Here is an 18,243-nt window from a genome sequence, read left to right as displayed (position 1 = left end):
CTGCTTCCATTCTTACATTACTGATGCCAAAGACCCCAAAGCTCACAAACTTGGTCATTGACAGACTGTGTGTCAAAGTTAGAAAAATCAGGCGGAGCCAACAACAATCAAATTTTTCAATGGGAAAATGTAAACTGCAGCTATTCTTACATTCTTAATCACAGGGTTCTCAAACCTGGCATAGTTGGTCACCGGGTGACTGGGATTTATATTCAGGAAAGTGGGTGGAGCCTACAACAGCCAATCAAAAATCACCCATTGATTTTCAAGGTGAATATTTTAATTGCTGCCATTCTTACACTGTTAATGGTAGAGGCCAGTGGTCGTAGCTAAGGAGCTATGGCCCCCAGTTCAAGTTTTACATTGGGCCCCCTAAGCACATAACAATTGCTATGCTGCGCCTAAACCTGACAAGGACAACCACAGCGTCAGAGGTGCAAGAGGGGGATAGGAAACAGTTTGTTAATGATTAATACCATTCAAATCATCTATAGAAGTGACTATTACCAGCACAGGACCAATAGAGAGCTAATACTGTGGTTGAGGAATGGGCCCAAGAGCCCCACTGCGGTCGCAACCTCTGCATATCCTATTGCTGCACCACTGACTGTATCCTCAATTGTTTTGTTGTTACTTCTCCAGGCTTGCACACAGGTCTAAGGAATCATGTCACTGCCTACTAAAGATCATTGCGAAGAAAAAAACGCCCACGATGCAGAGACTTCGAACGGTGGACAAGAACACCCGTTCTACGTGGACACACACTACATAAAAGCACTGCTTTACTGGAATGAAACAGCAAATGAGCACGACAATACAAAAAAGTTTTTTGACGATGTGCTGCCGGAAATCCTCCCAGAGTAAGCAAAATGTATCAAACTTTGTATAGCAGAAGCCTAATTTTCTATGTGATTTTTATTTTTTACCCTACAGGGTGTTTTTGAACAAGGGCATAACTAGAAATCACCGGGTCCCCCCTGTGAAACTTTGGATGGGGCCCCCTCCCGACACCCCATCCCATACATACAAAACAGACAGTAGTGAAGTACTGCATGCATTTCCTCTATCACAGTGATGGCTAACCTTGGCACTCCAGCTGTGACAAAACTACAAATCCCATCTAGGGATGAGCAGAAACTACGCTAGTGCGAATTTACGCATCGTAGTTCGCATCTACGCATCGTAGTTCGTAGGCGAAGTTTCAAAACTACGCTTACAATTTTACGCGTAGCGAAGTACCGTTACGTGTACTTTACGCCCCCACGTGTAGTTCACAAGTGTATTGCGAGGTAAACTACGAATGCGTTATTCGCGGCTATATTTCCGCGTACGATTGTATGCTTACAAAATGACGCATTGGAAAGGGGAATGTACGCATAGAAGAGGTCCTGGCACAAGCTTTCATAGAGGAATTAATGCGTACATTTTTCCGCATGCACTACGTTTTCCACTACGCGTAATTGCGTATTTTAACGCGTAGTTAACGAAATGCATAAGAAGCGATTATTTGTTTTCAAAGCCGTAGTTTGGCTGACTATGACCATCCCTGCCCATCATGCCTCTGCCTCCCTGAGTTAAGAGCAGAGCTGTCAGAGTATTGCAATGCCTTATGGGACTTGTAGTTCCACCACAGCTGGAGTGCCAAGGTTAGCCATCACTGCTCTATCAACTACATTAGCTTCTGTGATAAAATGTGCATGTTTTCACACATACAGACACACATTGGGCTTGATTATAACGCGCGTAATGTTTTTTTGCAGGTAATGTTTTTTGCGCGCAATTGCCAATTGTCGCATGCAAACACAAATTTTTATGTGAAAACGACCGTGTTTTAAATGCGCGCAAAACGCTAGTGCGACCGTGATATCAGTTATCACAGTTTAGTACATAGCTAGTAACAAGACAATGCATACTCTGTACAGCGCTGCGTAATGTGTTGGCGCTACATAAATAAATAGTATAAGTACAGTTTAAGTAGCCAGGTCTATAGGTGTCCCCAGTATAGACATACTATAGGTGTCCCCAGCATAGATAGCCAGGTCTATAGGTATCCCTAGTTTAGTTAGTAGCCAGGGGCCAGGGGCGTAACTAGAAATCACTGGGCCCCCCTGCGAATATTTGGATGCCCCCCCCCCCCATAGGTGCCAAATAATCGTAATGGAGCAGCGTTTCACTGTAAATTAATTGTAAAGTGGGCAGCATTTTACCAGGCAATCGTAATGTGGGCCAGAAAATCGTAATGTGGGCAGAGTTCACCAGAAAATCGTAATGTGGGCCTTTAGAAAATCATAATGTGGGCAGAGTTCACCAGAAAATCGTAATGTGGGCACCAGTCACCAGAAAATTGTAACGTGGACAACATTCACCAGACAATCGTAATGTGGGCAGCGTTCACCAGAATATCGTAATGTGGGACAGAAAATCGTAATGTGGGCAGAGTTCACCAGAAAATCGCCATGTGGGCAGCAGTCACCAGAAAATCGCCATGTGGGCAGCAGTCACCAGAAAATCGCAATGTGGGCATCAGTCACCAGAAAATCCTAATGTGGGCAGCAGTCAGTCACCAGAATATCATAATGTGGGCAGCACACACCAGAAAATCCTAATGTGGGCAGCAGTCACCAGAAAATCCTTATGTGGGCAGCAGTCACCAGAAAATTGCAATGTGGGCAGCAGTCACCAGAAAATCGCAATGTGGGCAACAGTCACCAGAAAATCGCAATGTGGGCAGCAGTCACCAGAAAATCCTAATGTGGGCAGCAGACACCAGAAAATCGTAATGTGGGCAGCAGACACCTGAAAATCGTAATGTAGGCAGCAGACACCAGAAAATCATAATATGGGCAGCAGACACCTGAAAATCGTAATGTGGGCAGCAGACACCTGAAAATCGTAATGTGGGCAGCAGACACCTGAAAATCGTAATGTGGGCAGCAGGCACCTGAAAATCGTAATGTGGGCAGCAGACACCTGAAAATCGCAATGTGGGCATCAGACACCTGAAAATCGTAATGTGGGCAGCAGACACCTGAAAATCGTAATGTGGACAGCAGACACCAGAAAATCGCAATGTGGGCAGCAGTGACCAGAAAATCGTAATGTGGGCAGCAGACACCAGAAAATCCTAATGTGGGCAGCAGTCACCAGAAAATCGCAATGTGGGCAGCAGTGACCAGAAAATCGTAATGTGGGCAGCAGACACCAGAAAATCGCAATGTGGGCAGCAGACACCTAAAAATCGCAATGTGGGCAGCAGACACCTGAAAATCGTAATGTGGGCAGCAGACACCTGAAAATCACAATGTGGGCAGCAGACACCTGAAAATCGTAATGTGGGCAGCAGACACCTGAAAATCGTAATGTGGGCAGCAGACACCTGAAAATCGTAATGTGGGCAGCAGACACCTGAAAATCGCAATGTAGGCAGCAGTGACCAGAAAATCGTAATGTGGGCAGCAGACACCTGAAAATAGCAATGTGGGCAGCAGACACCAGAAAATCGTAATGTGGGCAGCAGACACCAGAAAATCGCAATGTGGGCAGCAGACACCAGAAAATCATAATGTGGGCAGCAGACACCTAAAAATCGTAATGTGGGCAGCAGACACCTGAAAATCCCCATGCAGAATTTCAGAGCGCCCCCCCCCCCCCCCCCCCCCCCGGGGCCCGCTCGTGGCCGGTTTTGGGGGGCTGGAGGGGTGGCAGCATGAGGGGAAAGCCTTGCCCACAGTCGGCGGGGAGAGGGGAAGTTCCCCCCTCTCCCTCACCTCGGGGCTCTCCCCTCTGCGCCCCCTCCAGCTAGTGAATGTGTGTGGGCAGCGGGCAGCAGCAGCGGCGGCGGGATACATACCTTCTTCCTTGCGTTCCATCGCCACCTTCTCGCTCTAGCGGCTGACGTCACTTCCGCTTCCGGAAGTGACGTCAGCCGCTAGAGCGAGAAGGCGGCGATGGAACGCAAGGAAGAAGGTATGTATCCCGCCGCCGCTGCTGCCGACACACATTCACTAGCTGGAGGGGGGCGCAGAGGGGAGAGCCCCGAGGTGAGGGAGAGGGGGGAACTTCCCCTCTCCCCGCCGACTGTGGGCAAGGCTTTCCCCTCATGCTGCCACCCCTCCAGCCCCCAAAAAACGGCCCCGAGCCGGCCCCAGGGGGGGGGGGGGCGCCCCCCCCCCCCCGCGGGCGCAGGCGCTGCAGGGCCTATTGTTACGCCCCTGCCAGGGGCGTAACTAGAAATCACTGGACCCCCCTGCGAAGATTTGGATGCCCCCCCCCCATAGGTGCCAAATAATCGTAATGGGGCAGCGTTTCACTATAAAATAATTGTAATGGGGCAGCGCTTCACCATAAAATAATTGTAATGCAGCAATGTTTCACCAGAAAATAATTGCAATGTGTGCAGCATTTCACCAGAAAATAATCTCAACGTGGGCAGCATTTCAGCAGAAAATAATCTTACAGTGGCCAGCATTTCAGCAGAAAATAAATCACACAGTGGGCAGCATAACACCAGAAAATAATCGCAACATGGGCAGCATTTCAGCACAAAATAATTGTACAGTGGGCAGCATTTCAGCAGAAAATAATCGCAATGTGTGCAGCATTTCAGCAGAAAATAATCGCACCCTGGGCAGCATTTCAGCAGAAAATAATCACAATGTGGGCATCATTTCAGCAGAAAATAATCGCAATGTGGGCATCATTTCACCATAAAATAAACGCAATGTGGGCATCATTTCACCATAAAATAATCGCAATGTGGGTATCATTTCACCATAAAATAATCGCAATGTGGGCATCATTTCACCATAAAATAATCGCAATGTGGGCAGCATTTCAGCACAAAATAATTGTACAGTGGGCAGCATTTCAGCAGAAAATAATTGCAATGTGAGCATCATTTCACCTGAAAATAATTGCAATGTGGGCATAATTTCACCTGAAAATAATTGCAACATGGACAGCATTTCAGCAGAAAAAAATCGCAATGTGGGCATCATTTCACCATAAAATAATCGCAACATGGGCAGCATTTCACCATTAAATAATCGCAACATGGGCAGCATTTCAGCAGAAAATAATCGCAATGTGGGCATCATTTCACTATAAAATAATCACAATGTGGGCATTATTTCACCATAAAATAATCGCAATGTGGGCATCATTTCACCATAAAATAATCGCAATGTGGGCATCATTTCACCATAAAATAATGGCAATGTGTGCAGCATTTCACCATAAAATAATCGCAACGTGGGAAGCATTTCAGCACAAAATAATTGTACAGTGGGCAGCATTTCAGCAGAAAATAATCGCAATATGGGCATCATTTCAGCAGAAAATAATCGCAATGTGAGCATCATTTCACCTGAAAATAATCGCAATGTGGGCATCATTTCACCTGAAAATAATCGCAACATGGACAGCATTTCAGCAGAAAATAATCGCAATGTGGGCATCATTTCACCATAAAATAATTGCAACATGGGCAGCATTTCACCATTAAATAATCGCAACATGGGCAGCATTTCAGCAGAAAATAATCGCAATGTGGGCAGCATTTCAGCAGAAAAAATAATCGCAATGTGGGCATCATTTCACTATAAAATTATTGCAATGTGGGCATCATTTCAGCAGAAAATAATCGCAATGTAAGCATCATTTCACCTGTAAATAATCGCAACATGGGCAGCATTTCAGCAGAAAATAATAGGCGTCCCCCAGTTTAGATAGTAGGTCTAGGTGTCCCCAGTTTAGGTAGCCTGGAAAGGGGAGCGCCGGAGTGGGCACACACAGCAGCCGGGGAAGGGGGCCGTCTCCCCCCCTCCTCCCTCATCTGGGGCTCCCGCTCTCCTTCCAAGCTTTCGCCTCAGTGCAGAGTCCAATGGCAGCGTCCGATATTACCTCTTCCAGGCGCCGGATGATGCTCTGCATGCTGCTGCCTGGTCTAGTGACTTCACTGACTAGACTACGCCAGCGGCATGCAGAGCTTAGGCTCACATCCCCGGCTGGACGCTGCCACTCTGCTGGAGGGGGGGAGCGAGTTCCCCTCCATGTGTGTGTGCGTTCTCCTTCGCTTCCCCCCCTCCCCCCCCAAAAAAAAAATACTAATAAAAAAAAATGATAATAATATATATAAATGGGCAAATGGTGGCCGCCCCCTCCCTCCCCAAGGGGCCGCCCATGGCACTGGCCCAAGGGTGCCTCTTAAGAGATACGACCCTGCATGGCAGCCAATCAGGCTGCACTACCTCCTGGAGCCCCCCCCCCCCCCTTCCTACCCCCCTGATATAAGGAAGCAGCGTCGGCCATTTTCTCACTCTGTGTGCTGCTGTATTAGTGAGAGAAGGGAGAGACATTGGAGAGATAGGGAAAGCGATAGTTAGGAGGTCTGTTAGTTTGCTCCTTGCTATTTGTTGATGAAAAGCACCCCAAAACAGCTCTTTTGAGAGCTAATGTTCTTGTGATGTGTTTTTTTTTTGTGTGGCCCACTGACACTGCATATACAGCCCTGTCTGTCGCAGCTGGCCCTTGCTAATTGCTATACTGTGTCAGGCCCAGCACATTCAGTGCCTAGTGTGACTGCTGCACATTGTATTATAATACAAGTCACTGCATACCTTTCACTGCACGTGTGTGACTGCACGCTGTTTCATATACCAGTCACTACATACCTTTCACTGCATCTGTGTGACCGCACGCTGTTTTATATACCAGTCACTGCATACCTTTCTTTGCATTCGTGTGACCTTACACTGTTTTATATATCAGCAGTCAGTGCATCCATGTTCACTGCAACCTTTTCACTGCACCTGTGTGACTGCACATTGTTATATCAGCAGTCACTGCAACCTTTTCACTGCACCTGTGTGACTGCACATTGTTATTCCAGCAGTCACTGCATACCTTTCACTGCACCTATGTGACTGCACATTGTTATACCAGCATTCCCTGCATACCTTTTACTGCACCTGTGTGATTTCACATTGTTATACCAGCAGTCACTGCAACCTTTTCACTGCACCTGTGTGACTGCTCATTGTTATACCAGCAGTCACCGCGTACCTTTCACTACACCTGTGTGACTGCAAATTGTTATACCAGCAGTCACTGCATACCTTTCACTGCATCTGTGTGAGTGCAAACTGTTTTATATACCATATAAAGGAGGAGAAACCGAGAGCCCAATATAGTGTAGTATGTATTGGATTTAGGGGGAAAATGTACGTAAGTAAAGTATATACTCACAAACCAGGGTTACCGCTCGGGCAACCACTGTAGATGCAGGTGAGGAGAATAGGCCTGTCCTCACTCAGGGCTAAGATGTTGCTCTCCGTAGTATAGGAAAAAGAGGGTATAACACCCCTCCACCCAGGGTGGACACTGGTATCGTAGAAAGAGAACAAAGGCGCCAGCAGGATAAAAATTGCTAAAATTGTTATTTGGTCGGGAGGTTGTGGTGGACTCACCTCCCCCCAAAAAACATAGAGCTGTCAATTATTATTAATACAAATGTATTCACATACTCCAAATAAATACAGCAACGCGTTTCGCAGGTATATTCCTGCCTCCTCAGGCAACAACAGAATGGAGTTTCACACTAAAGAAGAGAGACAGAGACAAGAGGAGCCATCAGACTATTGTATGTGTTGTTATATATGGTGTGTGTACAGTGCAAATGCATGGTAATTCGGTTAATAGAAACGATGTTGTGTGGGGACTCGCAATAGGTGGTGTCCCTATGTATTGGGTCTGTGGGGAAAGGTATCTAGGGTGGTAGGTGTATTGGGTTAGTAGGTGTAGGGGGGTATTGGTAGTGGTGACAATCCAAGATTGGGGATATTGTGCATTGAAGTGTAGTGATCATATGGGAAATAGTAACAAAATAAAAGGGAGTGGTGGAGTGAGTAATGGATTGCATATAAAGAAATTAGGCAGGAGAGGGACCAAGACCGTTAAGGTCCTGAGCAAATGTAACCATAAAACACAAAAAGAACTTACCAGCAAGAAGTCTGGTGTGCACCTGGCTCCTCTGTGACCTTGTTAGTGGCATTGGTGTGTTAAATACTGTGTGAAGGAGTGATAAGCCTATTGTGTACTCCGACACGGATTCAGTGTGGGCGGTGGCTTACAGCCTGTGTAGTGTGCAAGTCACCAATCGTGGTGTAGGGGGTGGGCATCAGGAAGGGTCATGTGACTGCCTTCCGTGTAACATTAAAGTCTATTTCTTGCATAAACAAGGCGGCATACTTATGGGTTAGGCCTCGCCCCCTGACCTCTATAGGACAGATTTCTCTGTAAGTTTGGAGAATCTAACAACCCCCAACCCCCCCCCCCCCCCCCCCCCCCGGGCATTCTTTTTTTTCTGTCCTCGATGGAGAGGTACTCTATGAGTCTTAGTTTTTTTTTTTTTTCCCTTTTATGGAAGGCTCTTACCTCCTTTTATTTTTATGAGGTTCTTTAAAGTTAGCAGTTTTTCAGCCTCTGCCGCTCACCGTTAAGGCCGCTTGCACCTTTTAAATAAGGGTTTAGGCCGGGATACTGCTGCCCCGTATGCGCATAGGTTACCGGCATTTGCATCTGCAGAGGATCTCGCGAGATTCTAACGTGAGACTCTACCGGCACTCCTATTGGCCAAAGTATGGACTCGGGATTTGCCATTACCTAAGATGGCGCAGGTGACTCGCTGTGGATCTCGCGAGGAGCAAGATTTTGGGTTATCTATGCGGATTGGTCGGCAGGTCGGTTTTAAACAGGAAGCAGGGTATGGATATTGCTGTGCAGTGCCAAGATGGAGAGATAGCGTGGGCGGCAGCGTCCTGCAGCTGGTACCACGCTTCTTAACTTTTAAAGGGAACCTTAACTGAGAGAGATATGGGTGTTTCCTTTTAAACAATACCAGTTGCCTGGCAGTCCTGCTGAGCTCTTTGGCTGCAGTGGTGGTTGAATCACACACCTGAAACAAGCATGCAACTAATCCAGTCTGACTTTAGTCAGAGCACCTGATCTGCATGCTTGTTGAGGGGTGGTGGCTAAAAATATTAGAGACACAGGATCAGTAGGAGAGTCAGGCAACTGGTATTATTTTAAAAGGAAAAACCAATATCCTTCTCAGTTTAGGTTCTCTTTAAAGGGATACTGTAGGGGGGTCGGGGGAAAAATGAGTTAAAGTTACCCGGGGCTTCTAATGGTCCCCCGCAGGCATCCTGTGCCCGTGCAGCCACTCACCGATGCCCCGGCCCCACCTCCGGGTCACTTCTGGAATTTCAGACTTTAAAGTCTTAAAACCACTGCACCTGCGTTGCCGTGTCCTCGCTTACCCTGATGTCACCAGGAGCATACTGTGCAGGCACAGACCATACTGTGCCTGCGCAGTACGCTCCTGGTGCCATCAGCGGGAGTGAGGGCACGACAGGCGCAGTGGTTTTCAGACTTTAAAGTCTGAAATTCCAGAAGTGAACTAGAGGTGGGGCCGGAGCATTGGGGAGCTGCTGCGCAGGTACAGGATGTCTGCGGGGGACCATTAGAAGCCCCGGGTAAGTTCAACTCATTTTCCCCCGACCCCCCTACAGTATCCCTTTAAGTTGACATGGATGATTCAATGCCGGAAACTTCTGCTTGGGTATCCAGGTATGTATCCTTGTCACTGGTGTAGGCACAGGGTGTTTTTCCTATTAATTCCTTTATTGCACCTGGTTGCTCGGGCAGTATCTTAAAAAGAGTGCTTTCTGTCTCTCTTCATATTTTTATGGATTTTTTTTTGTGAAAACACCATATTTTGTTTTTCTTTTGTGTTTTCACTGTCCGTATGAGAGAGGAGAAGGGCTTATAGTCGCTAAAAGCATCCAGTCCTTGCCTAAAAGAAATTTACCTTGTTCCCAATCTCAAGATAATTATGAAGACTATCTTAATCAAACAGATCAATTTCTCCTAGAAGAAATTCTCCTTATATGGACTATTATCAGAGGAGGAATTCTATTAGATATGATGGTCACAGGAGAAGCCCTACTAGGAGCCGTTCACCAGAACAATGTTCAGGGAGAAGCCGTTATAATTCATACAGAGAGAGATCTCCCAGGAGACATAATGAATATGATCATAATTATAGACTTTCTCCGAGACGTCCTTCATCATATGACAAATATGACTCTGGTCGTTTTTCTCCTATGAGATATTATTATGCAAAACATTCCCCTAGAAAACAAGAAAGGGCAAGGTCTCAATCCTCTGCCTCAGAGGACATGACTCGAAGCCGGAAACAAATTTATGCTGGTCCTGTGCTCAACCGGCTCTACCAAACAAGAGAGTATGCGAATCATGCTTTACAGAGCTAGCTGGAGACAAAGAAGCAGATAATGAACAAGTATTATCTTACATACAGCAAGCTGTGCAGGACACTTTCCAGAAAATGTCAGTTACACAATCTATTGCACCTACAACAGCCCCAGTCCAAACAGAGGAATCAGGTTCTCAGGGGGAACTTCCACCTGTTGGATTTGATTTCGCATTGGTGCCGGCATTTGTGTCAGCAATTGTGTGAGTGTCAGGAAGAAGGTGAATCACAGCAGGAACCGGATAAGTACTATCCACACTTGCAGACTCAACCAAAATCTTTTCCGTTTATGAAAGTAATAAGAGATACAGTATCAAACTAAAGGAATGGTCTAAAGAAGATCAGAAACCTTCATTATCAAATAGATTTTCTAAGCTGTATCCATTAAAAGATGACGAAGCAAAATTGATTGAGGCTGCTCCTGTTGTGGATGCATCTATAATGAGACTGGCAAAGCACGTAACTTTGCCAATGGGTAACGTGGTGTTATTCAAGGATCCATTGGATAGGAAGATTGACATGGACATGAGGAAGGTCTTTTTGGCTGCTGGGGCCGCCTGTAAACTAGCCATAGCCTTAACTTCCTTGGCAAAAGCCATAAAAGTATGGGTTGAAAATGTAGAAATCATGTTAAACTCGGACACGGATAAACATGTGATAATTAAAGCTCTAGATGAATTAAAGCTTGCAGGGGATTTAGTTGGTGAAGCTGCAATAGATACAATAAGATCTTCCGCAAGGTCAATGCTACATAATGTGACGGCGAAGCGAGCACTCTGGTTAAAACCATGGTCTGCAGACCAAGCATCAAGACATAACTGGTGTAAAATTCCAAATGATGGAAATTATCTCTTCGACCCAGTCATGGACAATTCTATTTCCATGGTGACGGGGAAAGACAGGTTTAATACCACAAGACAGGATACCAAAAGAGTATAGGCAACAAGGCTCAAAAAGATTCTTTTCAAATAGGTTTCAACAGGCAAAATCATACAGACCAGGGAAACAATTTAATAAGAACTGGAGAGGTACTCAATCATCGTTTCTCAAAAACAATAAAAATAGAGCAACTTCTTCTTCACAGCAAATTAAGAAATCCTTTTGAGGGTGTGTCCACTCAAGAAGCTCCGGTAGGGGCAAGACTTTGTCTCTACTGGAAATCTTGGGTGGAAACCATAGAAAATCCCTGGGTCTTGAAAACTCTGAAAAGAGGTCACATGTGGAAATTCGGAAAGATACCGCCTGAAAGTCGATTCATGTTAACGAAGTTTACAGAAAACAAACTGAAACATCAAGTCTTAATGGATTACGTTCATTCATTGGAGATGGTGAAAGTAATAATACAGGTTTCCGACAAGTTCTTAGTGCCAAAAGCAACGGGAAATTGGAGACCGGTTCTAGGTCTAAAGTTCCTGAATCATCATATAAAAGTTAGCCATTTCAAAATAGAGTCTTTACTAGGGATGGGACGAATCCACAATTTCTTCGAATCCGAATCCGGATCCGAATCTAAAAAGGTTCTCGAATATCTCGAACCTTTCGAATCCCGAATCTAACGAATCCTGCACATAAGAATTGTGTGATCCGTGGTATAGTTGCCCGCAGTATAGGTACCCAGGCATAGGTGCCCGCAGTATAGGTACCCAGGCATAGGTGCCCGCAGTATAGGTAGCTAGGTATGGGTGCCTTCAATATTGGTAGCTTTCAGTATAGGTAGCAAGGTATAGGGGCCTGCAGTATAGGTAGCAAGGTATATGGGCCTTCAGTATAGGTAGCAGGGTATATGGGCCTTCAGTATAGGTAGCAGGGTATATGGGCCTTCAGTATAGGTAGGTAGCTAGGTATAGGGGCCTTCAGTATAGGTAGTAAGGTACATGTGGCTTCAGTATAGGTAGGTAGGTAGGTAGGTAAAGGGACCTTCAGTATAGGTAGCAGGGTATAGGGCCTTAAGTATAGGTAGGTATGTAGGTAGGTATGTAGGTAGGTATAGGGGCCTTTAGGTAGGTATAGGGGCCTTTAGGTAGGTAGATAAAGGGACCTTCAGTATAGGTAGCAGGGTATAGGGCCTTAAGTATAGGTAGGTATGTAGGTAGGTATAGGGGCATTTAGGTAGGTAGGTAAAGGGACCTTCAGTATAGGTAGCAGGGTATAGGGCCTTAAGTATAGGTAGGTATGTAGGTAGGTAGGTATAGGGGCCTTTAGGTAGGTAGGTACGTATAGGGGGGCCTTTAGGTAGGTGGGTAGGTAGGTAGAGGGACCTTCAGTATAGGTAGCAGGGTATAGGGCCTTATGTATAGGTAGGTATGTAGGTAGGTAGAGGGGCCTTTAGGTAGGTAGTCTAGTGCCCCCCAGCATAGGTAGGTAGTCTAGTGCCCCCCAGCAGCATAGGTAGGTAGTCTAGTGCCCCCCAGCATAGGTAGGTAATCTAGTGCCCCCCAGCATAGGTAGGTAATCTAGTGCCCCCCAGCATAGGTAGGTAATCTAGTGCCCCCCAGCATAGGTAGGTAATCTAGTGCCCCCCAGCATAGGTAGGTAATGTAGTGCCCCCCAGCATAGGTAGGTAATGTAGTGCCCCCCAGCATAGGTAGGTAATCTAGTGCCCCCCAGGATAGTTAGTTTAGTGGCCCCCCCACCTGCATAGGTAGTTTAGTGCCCCCCAGCAGCATAGGTAGTTTAGTGCCCCCCAGCATAGGTAGTTTAGTGGCGCATAGGTAGTTCAGTGCCCGAGCCCCCCCCTGCCCCCATACTGTACCTGTCTGTTGTTCTCTCTCCCTCAGTCCGTCCGTCCGTCCGTCTTCAGTCTCAGCCAGGTCTTCTACGCGAGAGCGACGTCCACACCGTCCACACCTCGGGCCTTCACTGAACTATAGGCGGAGCGGCGTCAACGTCATCACGCGGCGACGGAACGCGAGGTCTTCAGTGGTCGCGATGACGTGGCGGCGCATCACACTGCGATGGAACGCGAGGTCGGCGGAGGTCGCGATGACGTCACAAGCGGCGCAGGTAATGTATACACAGCGATCCCGGCGGCGAAACGTTGCGGCGGATGCGGCGGATTCGTCGGATTCGTATGCCCTAAAATGGCATGGGGATTTGAATCCACGAATCTCGAATCTTTCTTAAGATTCGAGGGATTCGTGGATTCGCCAAATTCGAGGTCCCATCCCTAGTCTTTACAATCAATAACTCCCATGATTCAAGTAAACGACTGGATGACATCCATAGATCTAGCAGATGCATATCTTCATGTCCCCATAAATCAAAAGTATCAAAAATGTCTTCGATTCGCAATTCAGGAAAAGCATTATCAATTCCAGGCACTACTATTCGGAATTTCTACCGCTCCAAGAACCTTCACCAAAATTCTACTACCAGTCATAGCATTTCTCAGAACACAAGGAATGAGAATATTCCACTACTTAGACGACATACTCCTGCTCAGCCAAAACGTGGAAATTCTTCTAAGTCACCAACAGAGATTTCTATCAACACTAACAGACTTGGGCTGGTTAGTGAACCGAAAGAAAAGTGCTGCTGTGTCTCAAATGCAGATTTTTCCCCTGGACTTTTGGCGTGTATCCCACTCCGCCATGCCCCACTCCAGGTGTTAGACCCCTTGAAACATCTTTTCCATCACTTTTGTGGCCAGAAAGTGTTTGTAGTTTTGAAAGTTCACCTTCCCATTGAAGTCTATTGCGGTTTGCGAAGTTCGCCGGTTCGCAAACGTTTGCAGAAATTCGCGGTCGAGGTTCGCAAACCAAAAATCTGAGGTTTGACCCATCACCAACCCTTACACTTGTGACCATCACAGTCTGGGATCCCATCTTTTGAGGGTCATAAAACAAGTGTGGGCATCGTAATTTTCAAACCAAGTATGGCCACAAAAACACCTGATCTGAAGGCCGGACCCCTTTGTCAGCGAGGCAGAAGGTTAGTAGTTGGAGCCTTCCTACAGATCTGAGCCCCACTGCAGTCGCAGGGGCTGCTCCCCTGTAGTTACCCCTCAGCCTGGGTTGATACTTGACTTTTTGGAGAATTTTGACTGGTGCCCCACTGGTAACATGCTTTTCTCTTTTTTAGGCCTGTGACTGGAAAGTCATTTTTCAATGTGTTGGGCGTTGGAAGTGGTACAGGTGAGTCTTGGTTTGGGATACCATAGATAACAACATTATTTGAAATGTACCTAGTCCTAAAGGGGAAAAAAGGTCCAGAAATGGGTACTTACCGGGGATGAGAGAGAGATGTAGAGGACGGGATGCCTGGCTGTGGTGGATATACAGTAGCTCTTTGATAGGGGCTTGTCGACAGAGCTTGGCTGCACTGCGCAGGCGGCTCACACTTGCACAATAGCATGGAGCCAAACTCTGGCTCTGATTTTTCCACCAAGCCCGGGCATGGCTTTTTGCTGTTACACAAGTGTGAACCATCTTGCGCAATGCAGATGCGCTCGCTTATGCACGAGAGCCCAACCACAAATTTCTGAGGGTCCCATCACTGTATAAGTCTTGGTAGTCTGGAGGAGGACGTGAGAAGCTTCTAGAAGATCCAGAAGCTTCCCTCTACCAAGTAGGAAGAGGCATCTGGTGAGGCTCCGGGACTTTCCAGAAAAAAACACACAGGTGTAGTCATTTCAGTTGATGGGTGTGCATAATCTATAAGAAAATGACTCGCAAGTGTTGGTTGCAAGACCAGCAACCACAGTGTCTGGTCTGTGATTGGCCAATCGTAATTGAAACTGTGTATCAGGCTTTAAACATTGATCACACCTTTAACTTTGGCTGGCCAATCATTAACCAATTTTACCACCTCTAATGTAGTATGAGGGCAGATTGTGTAGATAAGCTCTCATACTGCATGGAGGAGGTAAAATTGGCTGATTCTCATACTGAGATGGGTTGGTTACAGAACTGGAAGGGGAGGGTTGCTGTCCACAGAGCTGTGAGGAGGGCTGACCACAGAGCTGTATTGGGAGGGAGCTGGCCACAGAGCTGTGAGGAGGGGCTGGCTGGACACAGAGCTGTGAGTAGGGCTGGCCACAGAGCTGGCAGGGGAGGGGGGGGGGGTGGCAACAGAGCTGTGAGGAGGCAACCAAAAGTCCTTGTAAGAGAGACGTGGGCACCAGAGTACTTCAGCAAACATTTATTGCACAATCCGTGTAAAACAGTGATAGCAGTGTAGCACATTGATAAAAACCAATTTGGTACTTCACCCATCCAGATGACACCACACACTTAGAGCCCGTCCTCCGACAATTGTTTTGCACCAGCCAGTGCTTGATCACGGATGGCTTGACTCTATGGCATTTAAGAAGTCCAACGAGCTGTTAGGAGGGGTTTGCTACAGAACTGCTTTGAGGAGGGGCTGGCCACAGAGCTGTGAGGGGGGCTAGCCTCAGAGCTGTGAGGAGGGGCTGGTCACAGAGCTAGTAGGGGAGTGGGGCTGGCCACAGAGCTGTGAGGGGGGCTGGCCACAGAGCTGTGAGGGGGACTAGCCACAGAGCTGGAAGGAGAGGGGGTCTGGCCATAGAGCTGTAGAGCTGTGAGTGGTTTCCAAGACACAAAAGGGGAGAGAGCCCTGCCCTTGCGAGCTTACAATATAAAGGGAAAAGGGGGAAACATTCCCCGCCCACCCACCCACTGTCCCAAAGTAATGCATTTCTGAAGATCACATGCAAATACCTTCTGTTTCTGGAAGACAGAAAACACAGCAGTGTAACGAACTATATTTATTGTAACAAAATTCTATTACAGGGAAAATAGATTTACACATTCTTTCAACGATACAAAAATTAAGACCCGACCTGAAGATCTATAGTGAGACCATTGAACCCACCAAGGAAGAGATTGACCTTTACAAAGGTAAGTGACACAAGTCATTTTGTACTCATTTTACATACAGTACTCGCCTCTGAAATTCTTTAACTTTGGGGTCACTGTTTGGCTTATAGACTACCCCAAAATCCCATTTCCCTGCTCAAGAACTACGCCAGGTAAATCTTGTTACTCTGTAAAACCATTTGGGGACCGCCGCATGTAAATCCTAAGTCTGGTGCGGTGTAGGATTTACACCGCCCACTGTTTCTGCTCCCGACACGATCATGCGCACACGAGAGGGGAGATTAAGCTGTCGTATGACAGCTGACATCTCCCCTCAGTGATCAGGAGCCATCGCGATTGGCTCCTGATCACTATGATCGCTGGCGGATGCTGCGGATCGTAGGAATCACTGTTAGAGCTGCGGCGGTAGGGTGGGAAGAAGAGGATCCACTCACCTTCCTGATGTTCCCCTGGCGATCAGCACTCCCCTCCGCTCTGGCTGGGCATCCCCGCTCGCTCTGTGTTTAGTGCAGGGTCCCGGTTTGATGACGTCATCAAGCCGCGACCCGGAACTGAGCGTCAGTACGAGCGGGGATGCCAGCGAGAGCGGAGGTGTCCACAGCTGCTCATCGCTGGAGCCTGGGAGGTGAGTAAAGGCTGTTGGCTACAGGAGAGACAAAAGAGGGGCACCATGCCCAGCTTGCCACACTGGGGATCCGGCCGCCTGCCCCTCCCCAATGCTTACCCCCCCCCCCCACATGTAAAATGGCCTGGTCCTTAAGGAGGGTTGGCAGCCGGTTCCCAAAAGGTTAAGATACCTGAAAATTGTTGCCAGTATCAATGCAATTAGCTAAACTGCAATATAGTAAATTAACCACAAGATGTCACTGTCCATACTAAGCTGCAATGATCTCTATGGTATTGTGATTTTCTGTATTCATTCTGTGTTCCCCACTGTGCTAAGTAAGCTGCATTTCCTGATGGCGGATGTATGATTTATCTCTGCATGTTTTTCTTCAGTAAAGAGTTCTAACTTGTTATACTGGGTAGCAGTGGTGTGTGGACAAGTGGAGTCGGATCGACCTTCCAGGGGAAACAAAAACGAGACAGGGACACCAGAACAGAAGCTCGTGATAGTGTAGTACATCAAGGCTTTGAGCCAAATAACAATATAAAATATACTCACAAGTATGGGTTGCAAGACTCGCAACCACAGTATTAAAGCCAGTGAGGAAAACCTGTCCTCACTCAGGCACTTATCTCTATGATGTCACAGGTCGCACTCCAGAAGAAGATAGGGTTTAGAGGTAAAATAGACCCGTAACACGAATCCACTCCCCAATATATGGAGGCAGGTGTAATTAACTCTTGTAGGGAGGAGGCAGCCCAAAAAATAAAAACAATTGGCATTTGAAAGAAATATATAAAAAAAAAAAGTTGGCTTACGTCTTTGAAGAAGGAGATTGCCATAAACAGTAACAAATTTATAAAACAGAAAATCAGACACTCAGTTGATTACGCGTTTCAAGGATCGCAGTCCGCTTCATCAGATCAGTAAGAAAAGTGTCTGGAATAAACATACTCCTCCTCATACTGAGGAGTGTCCGTGTTTATTCCAGACACTTTTCTTACTGATCTGATGAAGCGGACTGCGATCCGCGAAACGTATAATCAACTAAGTGTCTGATTTTCTATTTACCGGTAATAAATTTATGGCAATCTCCTTCTTCATAGAAGTAAGCCAACTTTTTTATATTTCTTTCATATGCCAATTGTTGTTATACTGAGCGCCTATCTCCATGTACTCTGCTCCATCAAAAATGATGATGTGGTTACAGTAGATGACCCTCCTCCATTTTCTCATTATAGCAATGTTTATTAAGGTAATGCTGACATTAGGAGAATAACTGATTTTTCTACAAGTGGGGAATTTTCTTTTGAATTAGCTTTTGTAGTAGAGCAATGTCTGGGTTCCTTTTGACCCCTTACAGAAGCCTTAGTGGTTCAGGTTTCCCATTGTGTAACTGGGTTCTCTCTAACACCTTGTCCTGGAAAGTTCTCCACTAGTTTGGGGGTTGGAAGTGGATTTTCGACTGA

General features: G+C 46.6%; 1 protein-coding gene across 1 annotated transcript in view; it reads left to right on the top strand.

The window, feature by feature from the left end:
* Positions 1 to 648: 648 nt before the first annotated feature.
* Positions 649 to 18,243, top strand: part of LOC137525088 (histamine N-methyltransferase-like) — a 40,672-nt gene continuing 23,077 nt past the window's right edge. Inside the window, exons 1-3 of the mRNA XM_068245883.1 lie at positions 649 to 860; positions 14,411 to 14,463; positions 16,081 to 16,188. Of these exons, the coding sequence (XP_068101984.1) occupies positions 667 to 860; positions 14,411 to 14,463; positions 16,081 to 16,188 (355 nt within the window). The 5' untranslated portion in view covers positions 649 to 666. The remainder of the gene's footprint in view (positions 861 to 14,410; positions 14,464 to 16,080; positions 16,189 to 18,243) is intronic.

This window comes from Hyperolius riggenbachi, chromosome 7, assembly GCF_040937935.1.
Source record: "Hyperolius riggenbachi isolate aHypRig1 chromosome 7, aHypRig1.pri, whole genome shotgun sequence".
In the NCBI taxonomy this organism is placed as follows: domain Eukaryota; kingdom Metazoa; phylum Chordata; class Amphibia; order Anura; family Hyperoliidae; genus Hyperolius; species Hyperolius riggenbachi.
The sequence above is the reverse complement of the archived record's forward strand: the minus strand, read 5'-3'. Positions and strand labels throughout refer to the sequence as shown.